Source organism: Quercus lobata, chromosome 6, assembly GCF_001633185.2.
Source record: "Quercus lobata isolate SW786 chromosome 6, ValleyOak3.0 Primary Assembly, whole genome shotgun sequence".
Taxonomy (NCBI): Eukaryota; Viridiplantae; Streptophyta; class Magnoliopsida; order Fagales; family Fagaceae; genus Quercus; species Quercus lobata.
The window spans coordinates 10147024-10162492 of NC_044909.1; the positions used below are offsets into that span (position 1 = coordinate 10147024).

The 15469-nt window shown below is 37.5% G+C and overlaps 2 protein-coding genes across 2 annotated transcripts; one reads left to right on the forward strand and one right to left on the reverse strand.

Moving 5' to 3' along the window:
• The first annotated feature begins 386 nt into the window (after positions 1-386).
• LOC115995302 (lipoamide acyltransferase component of branched-chain alpha-keto acid dehydrogenase complex, mitochondrial) lies at positions 387-7272 on the forward strand. Its single transcript, XM_031119817.1, has 8 exons — positions 387-779; positions 1339-1488; positions 2102-2227; positions 2545-2942; positions 3388-3635; positions 4507-4595; positions 5396-5623; positions 6640-7272. Exons 1-8 carry the CDS (start codon positions 618-620, stop codon positions 6751-6753), a joined length of 1515 nt encoding a protein of 504 aa, XP_030975677.1. The 5' UTR covers positions 387-617; the 3' UTR covers positions 6754-7272.
• A 3646-nt stretch (positions 7273-10918) lies between these two features.
• On the reverse strand, positions 10919-11947 carry LOC115949807. The gene has a single exon (XM_031067083.1). It carries the CDS (start codon positions 11945-11947, stop codon positions 10919-10921), a length of 1029 nt encoding a protein of 342 aa, XP_030922943.1.
• Between the last annotated feature and the right edge of the window lie 3522 nt (positions 11948-15469).

Sequence of the window (15469 nt, forward strand, 5' to 3'; positions counted from 1 at the left end):
TTTTAATATGATGTGGCTATAAAGTTGGCAATTGATCTGGCAGGTAAATTAATTATTTATTATTCCGTTTGACACGTTAGACTTTTTCATCCAAAAAATAACTGTAGGGACTAAATTGATACATTGCTAAAAAATTAAGGACTAAATTGATACAATTGAAAGATTAATGACCAAATTAAAATATGATGTGAAGAATAAGGATCAAATATATAATTTATCCTTAATATATGTCTCAAGGACATACATTAATCGGACTAGACATTCTTACAAATTTTTTGATCAATTAATGCACCGATTCCCACGTGGTAAGATTAATATTATTCTTTAATCTTTAAAATAAAATAACTGATTGTTAGTTGTTACTCCTCCCAATGCAAACGCCGAGAGACAAACAAGAAAAATGTAGAGCTGGACTTCATTAGACTAGGACAGGATCATAGGATTAGGACCTATCTATCTTCTTTTTTTTTTTTTTTTTTTTAGGACCATTCTATCTTTATCTTAGTAGTTATTAGTGTTTAGTTTCAACAAGAAACTAGAGGGAGATAAAGACAAAGAGGTTTACTTATATTACAGTAATTGGTAAGGAGTTTAAACACTCATCAAAGTCTCAGAAAATGATGATTAGTCGGAGGATTTTGATTTTGCAGAAGAGGTCTTTCAGCTCCGTTCGGCGGATCCTATGTCCGTACACCTCCCAAACTCCGAACCCGAATCTATCCCCGGCCCAAGCCTCGGCGTCGTTTCGGTCCGCTGGTAGTCATAGTAGTATTCTTCATGTGAGTCCCCTGTTCTTCTTGTATTTTGTTTATCTCGGTGCGTCGTCGTTTTTAGCTTAATGATCAAGTCACATCGTTATTTATTGATTTATTTTTTATTATAGTTTTCATATAGAGTTAAATTAACATTTCTATAATTACCGTGAAACATTTATCAATAAATCTAGTTTGTCACACCTAACTGAGCTTGGTATATGTAGGAAAATTTGAGGATGAACTAGTTCTTCATTGACTTTATTGGACCCTTTATCAATACCATAAAGTGATCATGACCATTTTATGATTGGCACAACATTTCTTTGATGAATTATAATTGAATAGCTCCATAAGTACAAATGGGCTAAGCATTCTAATTTGTTGAGTCGATTACCATCCAAATGACTGATGACCAATCTATGGGTCAGTCCTATGATTGGTCTGGTTTACTTGGTGTTTTGTAGTGGGCATGTGTTCATTTGTTGTCATCAATTCTATTGATCTTGTCAATACGAATTTTTTGTTTTAAAAGCATAATAATGTAGAACTTGCTTGTAAATACAGATCTTTTTCCATTTTGTAGTTCAATGTTCCATATATTGCTGTGAATAGAAGTTTCTTTTCAAGTCATGCTGTAGCAGATCTTCCAGTGGGTGGGATAGTTGATGTACCGTTAGCACAAACTGGTGAAGGCATTGCTGAATGTGAACTTCTTAAATGGTTTGTGCAGGAGGTGAGTGAACGAAGCTAATTGTTTGTGTTTATGTCTTTACATTTATTAGCTTCTACCTCTTCTTCACCTTTCTTTTTTTTTTTTGCTAAGTCTTTATATTTATTTCTTGATGTCAGCTCAATGATTGGTTGTAATTGTCAATAGCTGATGGCTTTTTCATTGTATTCCTTGTTCAAAATTATTGATGCTCTTTTCCCTCATTTTCAAATTCTCAGTAGTATATTTGTGTATTTCAGGATGCTTATAGATGTAAAGTTCTTTGTTGTTTTTGGTTTGAGTTTTGTTTGCCAAGATTTTTCTTTGGTCTATCAAACATGTATTATCGAGAATACTATCTATTATCAGATATTGGTTTTGGCTTAAGCTTTAGCGTTGATTTTGATATGCTTTGGTTTGAACTTTTTTTTACCATGGTTTCCTGGATAATTTATGGCTTCTTTCTCCTGAATTATGAAGTTCCTCATGTTCTGCACTGTTAACGAAATGGGATAGACTCGTAGACCAATGCAAATCAACTGTTTTCGGGCTGTTTATCTATACATATTCCATTATACCCTGACTTTTGTTTTGATTAAGCCGGTGGAAATAATTGTTAATCTGATTACTCTGACAGGGGGATCAAATTGAAGAGTTTCAACCAATTTGTGAAGTTCAAAGTGACAAAGCAACCATAGAAATAACAAGTCGTTACAAAGGGAAAGTTGCTCAAATCCTCTACGTTCCTGGTGACATTGTAAAGGTGAGAATACTGAAATCACTTTAGAAAAGTGAGCATGTTTTATTCTCAACTATACGTGACTTATGATTCACAATTATGATTGTCAAGTATGTACTGAGTGGCTGTTAGAGACAGCATAGGGAAGTTGGCATCATTCAAAAACTATGGTTTTTATTTTTGGTTTCTTTTAAGAATATTAAGTAGGCCTACTTAAGTTTTAGAAACATCAAGGGCTAAAAAAGTATAGGATTTATCAGAACCTGGATCAGCTTTGTCTTTCATCTACTTTGATTTCATACTAAAATACAATTTAAGCTTTTATGCTACGCAAATTGCAGGTTGGAGAAACTCTTTTAAAGATTGTTGTTGAGGAAGCACAGGTTTTGACCCATGTTTCAGAAAACCCAACTCCAACACAAGAGGGTCTAAAAAATATAAAGCCTTGCGATTCAGAGCTAACTAAAAATGACATATGCGAAGTCCTATCCACACCTGCTGTCCGGAACCTTGCAAAGCAACATGGTGTAGATCTAAACGATGTCAAGGGAACTGGTAAAGATGGCAGGATATTAAAAGAAGATGTCCTCCAATATGCTTTCCAGAAAGGAAGCATTAAAGATCCATCTGCCTCCTTGACTTCTGCTTCAAGAAGGCAGTTTCTTGGAGGAGAAGAGGATCATCCACATCCTTCAGGTGAAGTTCCATGGAGCTATGAAGATAAGACAGTTCCGCTGAGGTAAACTTGGATAAAAAGATGAACCTAGACGCCCTCTTCTATTTTTTATCTTTTTTTAATGGAATTCTCTGCCATATAATTCATGAGATGGACAAAACCAAGATGAACTTGACAGTTTCAATACTATAGAGTTGCCATTGACCATGATGTTGCTGAGCTTTTTCCATTAAGCCAATACTTTGGATGGTGTGGCCTGTGCCCGTGGTTTCATTGGCTTCGTAAAAATTATTTCCATGCAAATGCAAGATTAAAGTGACTTATCTAATATAAGATTTGACTCAGTAGCAATATTATTGTGCCCACAAATCCTTCTAGCTTGTTTTTTGATGATACGTTCTTTATTTATTTATGTAATGTAATGAATTCATGTAAAATATTTAATAAGTGGTCTAAATATGACAGAGTTAGAGTTTTAGGGAAGTTACTTACATTTTTGGTCTTTCAGGGGTTTCCAGCGAACAATGGTAAAATCAATGTCCATGGCTGCAAAAGTCCCACATTTTCATTATGTAGACGAGATAAATTGTGATGCATTGGTGGAACTTAAATCATCATTTCAAAGTACTAATTCCGATCCAGATGTTAAGCACACTTTCCTTCCAACACTGATAAAGTCGCTTTCAATGGCATTGAGCAAGTATCCCTTAATGAATAGTTGCTTCAATGATGAGTTACTTGAAGTCATCCTTAAAGGTAGTAGACTTCCTATTTTAACTGTTTTTGATAAGCTAATATGCCTATTAAGTTAATAAAAATGGACTTCTATATGCATCACATGATTCACATCATCTGCCATTTGTGCTGATTTGATCCGTTTTTATCAGTGAGTAAATGCCATTTTATTTGTCTCTTCATATTCTCGGTCATTATGGTATTTGATTAGAGTGTTATGTCACAAGATTTTGTGGATGTAGGATATCCTAACAAACCGGTAGACTTGAACCTTGTTCCTACGTGACCCGATCAATTTGATTAGGCACTTGTCATCTATTTTCATTGTTTTATTCTTTGACATGATATATGTGTTTTGTGAATTGAGACATTTATGTGTAATTAAGTTTGTTTAACTTTGTGGCTAAAACTGTGGATGTAGAATATATAATAAAGTAGGGGTGTCAGATTAGGCAATAAATTAGAGATGTTATAATTCTCTAACTTATTAGCAAATTTTCCAAACCTATTTGAATGTCTAAATTGGTGACTGACATGGCCATGGGAAAGTGAAAATGTGTTCAGAATGCCATTCATGAACAAGAGTACTACATTTATAGTTAATATTTATAGGGACTCTCCTTGATTGCTAAAAAGCAAATTGAAATGATTTAGTTTCAAAGGGTATATATGAACATGTCTAGAGGTTATGCAAATGAGTTTCATTCAAAAAATTAGTTGATTTGGCAGGTTAGGATCTTTGTGGAAGTGTAGTTTTTATAGTTGTAAGCAACTAATTGGTTTCTGGGGCTGTGTTAATTATTGTCAGGCTGCCATGATCTCATAAGTTTTTGTCTATCATATTGGCCTTTTTCATGTTTAATACAATTTTTGGACTTATTGATTATTATAGGTTCTCACAATATTGGAATTGCAATGGCTACTTCATCTGGTCTAGTTGTACCAAACATAAAGAATGTTCAGTCACTTTCGATCTTGGAGGTCAGTTATATGGATTCTTAATTTGATACATACATATGCATACTATTCTACATCATGGAAGTGTGAAGTTGATTTCTTCCAGCACTCGTCTGTTTCTCCAAGATGCACAAAAAAAAAGGTTTTTTTTTTTTTGGGAAGAGGCATTTATCAAATTCCCTTTTCAATATAACCTCTTTATCTTGCATTTTTTCTATTTCTTCCACGATCATATCTTTTCAGTTTTCCTCTATATATATATATATTCATATATGATAGAAATTTTGATCATTTTGTATTTACCAGTTGGATCAATTGATTGCTTTCCCAGCTATATGGGGCTGGGTTGTACACCTGCCTCTTGTTTGAACATATAATCTCTTTGCCTTCCCACCCTGTACTCATAGTAATTTGCCTCATTGCTTGAATTCATGGGCAACCAATCAATTGATGATGTGCCGCATCTAGGGCTTTAACTTACATGATGTGTTGCAAAAGGCAACAAAGGCAATTTGCTTCGCAGTTGCTTTGGCTGCCATGTCAAGCACTGCCGTTCTACTGCTGCTAGGACAGTTACTTGCTTTGACTAAATGATTTTCTAGTTTGAAACTTTGAATATTATAATATACTAGAACATTGCAATAGGTTGTATTTGATCTGTAAATGTAGTGCTTCAGCCCTATGAATATAAGTGTAGATGACAATGACTTAGTGCCCACAATCTTTATCTTTTCACAACAAATCGTTTTCTCATGCTTGATAACTTCTTGATGTGCATATTTCCAAATGTTCTTTTTAGTGATAAAGTTTGTTTTTGCATTTAGATAACAAAGGAACTGTCAAGGTTACAAAAATTGGCATTGGATAACAAGCTTAATCCTGTGGATATATGTGGTGGAACAATAACATTAAGCAATATTGGAGCAATTGGTGGAAAGTTTGGTTCACCCCTCCTCAACTTGCCTGAAGTTTCCATTATTGCAATTGGACGAATTCAGAAAGTTCCTCAATTTACAGATGATGGAAATATTTATCCTGCATCAATCATGACCGTAAGCAATGATATATTTATCTTGGTATCATATCTCTAATGTTATCATAATACGATGAGAATAGAAACCACACCAAAGAAAAAAGCAGAAACTTTTCTCCAAACACATCTAATTATAAAACACAACATATATACCTCATGGTTCAATTGAATGCTTTGGTCATTTTGCTGAAAGGGAAGGAATAGTCTTTGATAGGGAGGGGCCATGGCAGTCAATATGTCCCCACTTATACTTTTTCAGCAGAATGACTAAAATGCTAGTTTGTTCTTGCAGTGATGTTTTAAGTGTTTGATTTGATGTTTTTGGAAGAAGTTGCTTTAAGGATCCTTACCCTAACTAGGATGCTGCTGCAAATTAAGCTAGTGTACTTTCTTAACTGTCAGTCTTGCTAGTGGTCAGGCATCGGAATAGAGACCTCTCTCTCTCTCTCTCTCTCTCTCTCATGTGTGATTTTGTGTCAGCAGATACATATGTGACACACCTATTCCTAAATACTTTAAACCATCTGCTTAATGATAGAAGAAGATTTAGCTATATGATAGTACGTAGGGGATCGTGATACCTTCTTGTCGTATGTTATGACTTTGTTTTGTGAATTTGAGTTGATTATTATAATGAATTTTGGTCGTTGAATGTGGGCACTGGCATTGTAAATATGAGTTTTTGATAGAATACAAGGGCAGCACTCAACATTCACTGACAAAAATTTGTCATGATTATTTAGATAAGCTGTGTGATTTGAAAAAAACGTGCTATTACTTTCCTAAAAAGAAAGACAAGACCGATATTATTCAGTTTTTGAACCTACCAGAATGCTAAATAATATGTAATTCAATATCTAGTATGTATATATTGATGATACAAATAACCAAAAGAGAGATTTGATATAATATGCATCCTTTTCCTTCTCAGGTTTAGCGACTGTTACTTGGTTCTTCATATGCAATGACTAATGAGCCATCTGGTGATTAGATGAAATTAATCTATCAAATCTGACATGGTATTTTCCTTCTTAGGTTAATATAGGCGCCGATCATAGAGTTTTGGATGGGGCAACTGTTGCAAGATTCTGTGGTGAATGGAAACAATTTATTGAAAAGCCGGAACTGTTGATGTTGCATATGAAATGAGAGATCTTTAAAAATGTCCAGAATAGAAGATGATCCGTCTTGATTGTTTGTCGAGAGGATAAGGGCAAAATGTACAGTGATCTGCACAAATCTATTGCTATGGCATTTGTTGCTAAAGGAGGTAAGCTGGGATTCGGCTGTGCTAACATTGTTGCTGGTTCTAGCTGATGTTTGTATCTGAAACGAAGAAAGCAGCCAAGCAATTTGTTCAACATACACTGTTTCAGTCCTATTGCATCAATAATGCTTGATCATTTAGGTGATGAGATTCCAGATTTTGACCATGCCTTTATCTTTAGCTCTCATATGCATGTTACTGTGTCTAAGTGAAGAGCTTGTGACATAATACTGGCTATTGCTAGCAAAAATAAATAATGATAATATAGGACTAGGGTTATAGTTTCTCTGGTAGTTAAATGTGTTACATTACCAAATAGATCTGAATCATATCTTCATTTCAAGCCACGATATGAATTGGTATCTCTTTCTCAAAATTAATTTAATAAAGTTCAGAAACCTTGTTTTAATTTCTTCTTGTACCGTCCACAACAGTCTCATCAAACCCAAAGTGAGAATGTGAAATTTTTTTGGGGTATGTGGGGTTTGGATTTTAGATTTCTAAACTCAAACCTGCGAAATATTGCTTGGAAGGAGGGTACTGATCATCGCACTAATCCAAGATCGAAATTTTCAGCATCTCTAGCAAAATATTGCTTGGTATGTTAGTGAGCTGAATTTTCAGCATCTCTAGCAAAAACGAGTTCGCCATTTTGTTGTTTTGCTGTTTAGGCAGCTTTTAAATTTTGAAGGTTTTATGTGAGGCATTGTAGTAGGCCAAGACGCAAGACCACATCTGCTTCAATGTCGTTTTGTACGACTAGCCGTTTAATATTTTTCGATCCAATCAACAAGTCCTTTGTGGGGCCAAAGGGCATGCATGATCTTAATTGTCATTCTAAGACATTTAAAAAGAAATTGTTTTAAATTTAATGCATTCTACAGGTTTAGGTCACTTCTTTTTTTTTTTTTTTTGATAGGAAACAATTGAATTTCAATCAACTGAAATTGTAAGACAACAGAGAGAGCAAAAGCATTACAAGCAGAATTCCTCAATAACAATATGCTCAACAGGACTTGGAATAGCTCTTTCCCAGACCTGTGACTTATCAGTGATCCTAGCAGCTTTTGCAAGTTCATGGGCAACTCTGTTGCCTTCCCTTTTCAGATGATGAAAGGAACACCAGTTAAAACAATAAGAGACTTCCCAAATATTCTGAACAATGTGACCAATCTCACCACCAAAGACCCCATCATTGATAGCTTGAATAATGGACAAGGCATCAGACTCAATAATAGCATGAGAAACCTCCATTTTCACTGCAAGAAGCACACCTTCCAGAACAGCAATAGCCTCTGAAATCTCAGCAGAAAAACATGCTGGGAGGACCTTGGAAGAAGCTGCCACAATTTCACCCTTGCAGCCACGGATGACCACACCAATGCAGGAATTTCTCTCATCATCAGATGCAGCTGCATCTGTATTGACTTTGTAGAAGCCTAAGGGGGGAGCTTTCCAAATGGTCAAAGGAGGGGCTTGAGCAAAAATCGGAAAGGAGCAGGCTGCCTTGTATTCAGCTATAACTTTGCAAGCCATTTCCCAAGCTTGAAGAGGAGGAGAACCAGAATCCTCATGGATTGCTTGATTGCGATTCCACGAAACTGACCAAGCAACAGCAAAGAAAAGTTCTAGATCACTTGGAGAGCCTTTTGCAATGAAGTCAAGAGCCACATCCACCAAGTCACAATAAGGATAAGAGAGATCAATTGGACAGTTGTGCCAAAAACCCCAAGTCATTTTTGCATGATCACAGTGGAGGAGTGCGTGGACATTGGTTTCAAAGACTTTATCACATAATGGGCAGAAGCTAGAACAATGAATTCCCCTGTGGTTTAGATTTTGCATAGTTGGAAGACCATTAACACATGTCCTCCAAGCAAAGATTTTGAGTTTTGGAGGAATTTTTTGCTGCCAAATCTGTTTCCACAGTAAAGTCCTTGAGCAGCTTGAGGTACTTTCTCCATCCTCACTTGAATCCACCAAACCCATAGCAATGTGGTATGCACTCTTGACAGAAAATGTTCCTCCTTTGTTGCCTATCCAAATAAGTCTATCCTCGGGTAGGTTGTAGCTTATGGGGATTTTTAGAATGGTGCTGGCTTCGTGAGGCAAAAAGGTGGCTCTAATCACATCAATTTTCCATCATTTAGTGTCAATGTCTATGAGGGAAGAAACCATGGGATAGTCTTCAAAGGCTACTTGGGGGGAAAACACCTTGTGGGTTGATGGCGTAGGTAGCCATCTATCTTCCCAAATATGGATACGACGTCCATTGCCCACTCTCCACCTTGTGCCCCTTCTGATTACCTCAAGACTATTGTGAATGCTTCGCCAAGCATATGAGGGGTTGCTCCCTTTTTTGGAATTGAGAATATCGTTGTAAGGAAAGTATTTTGCTTTGAAGACTTGAGCCACTAGGGAGTCCGGGTTGGTGAGAATTCTCCAACCTTGCTTAGCTAACATGGCAAGGTTGAAGGCTTGTATGTTTCGAAAGCCCATACCACCATGAAATTTGGACCGACACATTCTCTTCCAACTGACCCACGCAATTTTGTTCTCCTTATCCTTTTGCCCCCACCAAAAACTCCGCATCATACTTTCCAAATCATGGCAAAGTGTCTTAGGAAGTTGAAAACAACTCATAGTGTATGTAGGCACCGCTTGAGCCACCGCTTTGATAAGGATCTCCCTCCCACCAATTGAAAGGAGTTTACCCTTCCAGCCAACAAGTTTTTTAGCTACTCTATCCTTAACTTCGGCAAACACTTGTGTTTTTGATTTCCCAATGATGGAGGGCAGCCCCAGATATTTATTATGCCGAGAATCTTGCATAGGACCAAGAATGTCAAGAATGCTTTCCTTTAAGTCTTGAGGGGTGTTTGGGCTAAAGAAAACTGAAGATTTATCAGTGTTGATTTTCTGCCCCGAAGCCTCTTCATATTTGTTGAGAATACTTACGAGTGCGTGACATTCTTGAACCTTTGCTTTGCAAAACAAAAGGCTGTCATCAGCAAAGAAGAGATGGGTGATCAAAGGGCAGCCTCTACAAATGGAAATTCCATTTATTTGTTGATTCCTGGCAGCTTCATGAATGAGGGCTGAAAACCCCTCAGCACAAAGGAGAAAAAGGCAAGGGGAGAGCGGGTCTCCCTGCCTGATGCCCCTTGAAGGAGAAATGTTCCCACAAGCCTCTCCATTTATAAGCACTGAGTAAGAAACAGAGGAGACACAATTCATAACAAGGTCAATCCATTTATCCACAAAGCCCAACTTTACCATCACACCTTTAATAAAATTCCATTCTACCCTATCAAATGCCTTGCTCATATCTAGTTTAATAGACATATGGTTTTCTTTTCCTTCACTTTTATGATTTAGATAATGCATGAACTCGAAGGCTACAAGGACATTGTCCGTGATTAGGCGGTCAGGGGTAAAAGCACTTTGGTTCTCAGATATGATGTTTGGAAGAATGGCTTTGAGTCTATTGGCTAGGACCTTTGAAATGATTTTGTAGGTAGTGTTGCAAAGGCTGATAGGACGGAATTCAGTCATTTTGGTGGGTTGATTGGTTTTTGGGATGAGGGAAATGTTAGTCTTATTTATATCAGTCATAGGCAGATTAGAGTTCAGCACACTTAAGACCATATTAATGATATTAGATCCTACAATGTCCCAATAATTATGAAAAAAGATTGCGGACATACCATCTGGCCCGAGTGCTTTGTTGGGGTGGATTTGCTGCAGTGCTTTCAAGACTTACTCACTTGTGAAAGTTTTGGTGAGCTCTATGTTCATTTCTTCTGTGACACGCCTAGGGATTGCACTTATGACTTCATTGATCCCAGTGGGGGAAGAGGTGGTATAAATTTTCTTAAAGTAAGAAATAGCAGTGGCAGTGATACTTTCTTTGCTTTCAAACCAAATCCCATCATCATTCCAAAGCCCCAAAATGGTATTCTTTCTCTTCCTTTCCGAAGCACGGGCATGAAAAAACTTAGTGTTTCTATCTCCATCCCTATACCAATGAACCTTGCTGCGTTGTCGTCAAATGGTCTCCTCACTGTCCAAAAGATCATTTATTTCCTCCCTAAGCTGATTAATCTCTGCCCCTCTGTCACCTTGCTGATCAGCAGTGGTAATGGAATTAAGAATTCTTCTTTTCTCCGCAATTTTCTTTGGTATACTGCCTACAACAGTCTGATTCCAACTTGTCAAAGCACTTGCACAACGTTGGAGATTAGAAGCAACCCCTTCAGGGGTGGCAGAGAGAGAGCCCGATTGCCATGCAGCTTCAATCACCTCATGACAATCCTCCCTTTTGATCCACATAGCCTTAAAATGGAAACGGCGAATACCTTTACGGGTTGGAGGGAGTGAGTCAGTGATAGCAAGGAGGCAGTGATCAGAGGTGGAATTGTCCAGGTGGTGAACAATTGGCACCTGGAAATGTTCAAGCCATTCAGTATTGGCAAAAGCTCTGTCCAGACGGAGCGAAATTCTGTTGCTCCCTTCCTTCATATTACACCACGTATAATCTGGGCCACAGTACCCCAAGTCCTTGAAACCACACTGATTTACCATTCGACGGAAACCATCCATTTGAGATTGGGAACGCTGGGCACCACCTGCTTTTTCAGTCATTGAAAGAATTTCATTAAAATCACCAAAGCAAAACCAAGGCAAATTAAATTGACTATTAAGATGGAGGAGGAGTTTCCAGGATTCTTCCCTTAAATGTGTTTCCAGATATCCATAAAAACTGGTAAATCTCCAGGAAAGGCCATTGTCAGCTTCTGTGATTATAGCATCGATGTGATGATTGGAGTAACTCTTAATCTCCAAATTTGTATCACTGGACCATAGTAGAGCAAGGCCTCCACTCCGGCCCCTGCTTGGAACATATAAACCGTTTGTGAAATCAAGATTGAATTTTACTTTTTCCATACGTCTGTTCTTTGATTTAGTTTCCGAGAGGAAAACTATTCTGGGATTCCAACGCCGCATATAGTCGCGGAGCGCAAAAACTGTTCGGGGGTTCCCAATTCCCTGGCAGTTCCAACACAAGGAATTCATGGCTCCCGGCGGTGCTGCTTGGCAGCCACCGCCGATCTCTCAGTGGTATCATGAGTGTTGGAGTGGTGTGAGTCACAAAGTTTCTTTGGAGGTTTGCATTTGTTTTCTTCTTCTGAGAAGACTAACTTGCCAACTCTTTTAGAACCCGTGAGCCCCATCAGATTTTGAGAATCTGGACTAGAAGTTGAGGTTTAGGTTTGTTTTCCTTGGGCTCTAGCTATTCTCTTCCAATTTCCTTTTCTTGGGCTTAGAGGGACGGTGGTGGTTTCATTACTAATAGGGGGCTTATTTATTTGTTTTAATGGGCTGGTAACTTCATGGGCCTCAAATGTGGTTTGCTTAGGGAGGCCCACAGTAGAAGACTCATCACAGACCTCCTTACCAGTTACTAAGATTTTTTGAGATTCATTTGAGCATTTTCCAAAGAGAGGCGTTGGACTCAAGAGACTCACCTTGTCAACTTTTGCCGGATTTCTAGCTGGTGACTTGACTGATGGCTTGGCAGAAACACCACCATGTCCTGGTTGCGTGTTCTTGGGATGTGTGGGATTTTGATTTTGACTTTGAATGGTCCTTGGGAGTTCTACCTGCTCTGCTTCCATGTCCATTGAATCAGTGGCCGAAGGTGTTTGCCGGTCAACAGAGCCACCCTTCTTTCGTGCCTCATAACCATCGCTACTTGAGACTTTTGGCTTCTCACTTCCACTTTTCAGACCCCCATTTGCCCGTAACCAGTCACTGTACTGCCTATGAGCTTCAGAATTGTTGGAGTTTCCTGAGCAGTGTCGTTCATCATGTCCCAGGATTCCACAAAGAAAACAAAAGGTGAGAAGCCTTTCATATTTAAATGATACCCAGAACTTCTCACCTTCTGGGTTAACAATGTTGCCACCCCTTTGCAGCGGCCTATTAATGGGTAAATCCACAAGTACCCTCATGAATTTAGCCTGTTCCGACATCCAGGACCGCTTATCGACCTCAATGTATTTTCCCAAACTGCTACCTAAATCCCTTCTAACTTCTTCAGACATATTCTCAAAGGGAAGTCCCCAAACTTGGACCCAAAATGGAGAGTGGGTGAAAGTAATATTTGTGACTGATAATCCCTTTCTCCATCTGCACATGAGCAAGAGATTGTTGTCAAAGTTTCACGGTCCGTTCCTTTCAACCCATTCCATCTGATATTTGGAGTTGAATTTGAACTGAAAAATATTTTTTCCAACATCCACGATTCTTAGATCTGAACCCAACTTCCAAGCTGATCTGAGAGTGCTTTTTAGAGCTCTCGAATTCTGGTTTCGATCTGCAAGAAGATGGCCAAACAAGCTCAGTGCGCATTCTTCTAAAAGCTCTGTTTTGCTTGTAGTTGAAATGGAAATATCTTCTTCTTCTTCTGTGGTGAGTTGGAGATGTTGTAATCCCTCTATAACTGCTTGGTCCATAATAGTGAGATGTAGATGTGAGATTATGGGCTAAACCATATCCAGCAGGATCCCAAAACAAGAAGGGAGGAAAGACTCGCGAAAGACGAGGGAAAGGAGCTCGTTCTGAAACGAGAGAGAAAAGCTCCTACACTGGGAGAGAGGATATTAGCACTTGGTTTAGGTCACTTTTACATTATAACCTTTAAAACTTGCAAATTTCATAATTTGAATAATGAGTGGTAATAATTATGCACCGTATGTACGGAGCTTTTCTAATTGGGCTTTCAACTCTTCAAGCTCTTCCCTTATACTCTCAGTTTTTCCATTGATACCATATGCCATGTGATTTCATTGCTCAATCAACTCTTCAATCTCTTCCCCTAAACTCTTAGTCTTTCCATTGATACCATATGCCATGTGATGTCATTGCTCAATTGGTACATAGGCAATGAGACTAACGATAGTTAATTAAAGTGCATTTGAAATTTTAAGAACCAAAAGTGCTTACTTTGTAAATAGAAAGCAAAGAATAACCCCCCACTCTTCTTCAATTTTTATTTGTTTCTAATACAAGCTTCAGATTCAAAAAATCAAAGTTAGGGCACAAATGCGTATCTTCACATTTCTTCCTTTCTCAATTTCTTTATGGGAAATTTTGAAGAACAAGATCTATACTATACAATAAATTTTTTAGTTATTTTTTTTTTCATATCATAAATAAAATCTCCACTCTTCATATTATATTTTTCATATACAATAATTAATTACTTCAACTATCGCTAGTTTTGTTACTATGGCTGTGTTTGGTTTGCGTAAAACCATTTCCAGAAAATATTCTATTTTCCGGAAATGCTATTTTCCAGAAAGGAAAACGTTTTCATGTGTTTGGCTGTCACAAAATTCATTTTACGGAAAATTAATTTTGGTGTTTGGTTCATTTATCATTTTACCAGAAAATGCATCAAATCCGGCAAAACGCTCGTCCGACGAGCGGCGCGATCGACGATCGTGATCGCGCCGCTTGATCGACGATCGCGATCGTGCACCGCGCCGCTCGTTGGCGCGGTGCGATCGTCGGATGAGCGGCGAGGTGCGATCGACCCTCTCTCTCTCTCTCTCTCCGGAAGTAATTTGAAGTGAAAATGAGGGGAGTAAATGATTTCCGGGTCAAAGGTGAAATTCGTGGTCAACCGGAAATCATTTTCCGAAAAATAGTGTTTTCCGTGACAGCCAAACACATGGATTTTCCGGAAAATGATTTCTGAAATTGGTTTTCACCCAATTCAAACGCAGCCTATATGTCTATTACTCATCACATTTAACTCTCGATTAATTCTTATTTTGCCTTACTTTTGTACTCCATTTGAGCAAGCACGTGATCATCTTAAACTCATTTTTACCAACTAACAAGTACCATTGGCTTTATTTTACATTTGTTTATTCATCTATTTTCTTATTTTTATTTGCTTTGTATTTAGTGGAAAAACTTTAATTTTTGTTTTTTTGTTTTGTTTTGTAATAAGGATTGCTTTAAATTTTTTTGAAACTATGTATTTATTTTGGCATAATTAAGATGCTCTTCTTAATATTAATTGTTAATTTGTCACACATATTTGATTTTATTAGTTTTGAAATATTATTCCCTTTTCGTTATCAGTTTTGCTTCTTAGAAAAGAATAAAATAATAAAATTAGCACAAGCTTTATCTATTCTAATTAATTTTTCCCGTGGAATCAATAAAGAATATAATCCTCCTACAAAATAAAAGAGCCTCTAATCATACATATGAGTACGTGCTTAGAGGCTAATTTATACTATTATTTAAGAGACTTCTCATGTTTGGACCGGGAAAGCCCCTTAAATAATCGTTTTTTTTTTTTTTTCCCTCTCACCCTAAATCCTAATTAGTGTGTATATATATATATTTAATATAGTCTACAAGTAAAATAAGTAACAGGAAATAATATCCTACACGGAAGCATGAAAAATCAAAGAATTCAATTCATGATCTTTAGGCATCTAACCGTACGTTACTGACCCAGAAGAAAGTGAAGAACCATTCTATCTATTTGTACAACACTGGTCACACACGTTGTCT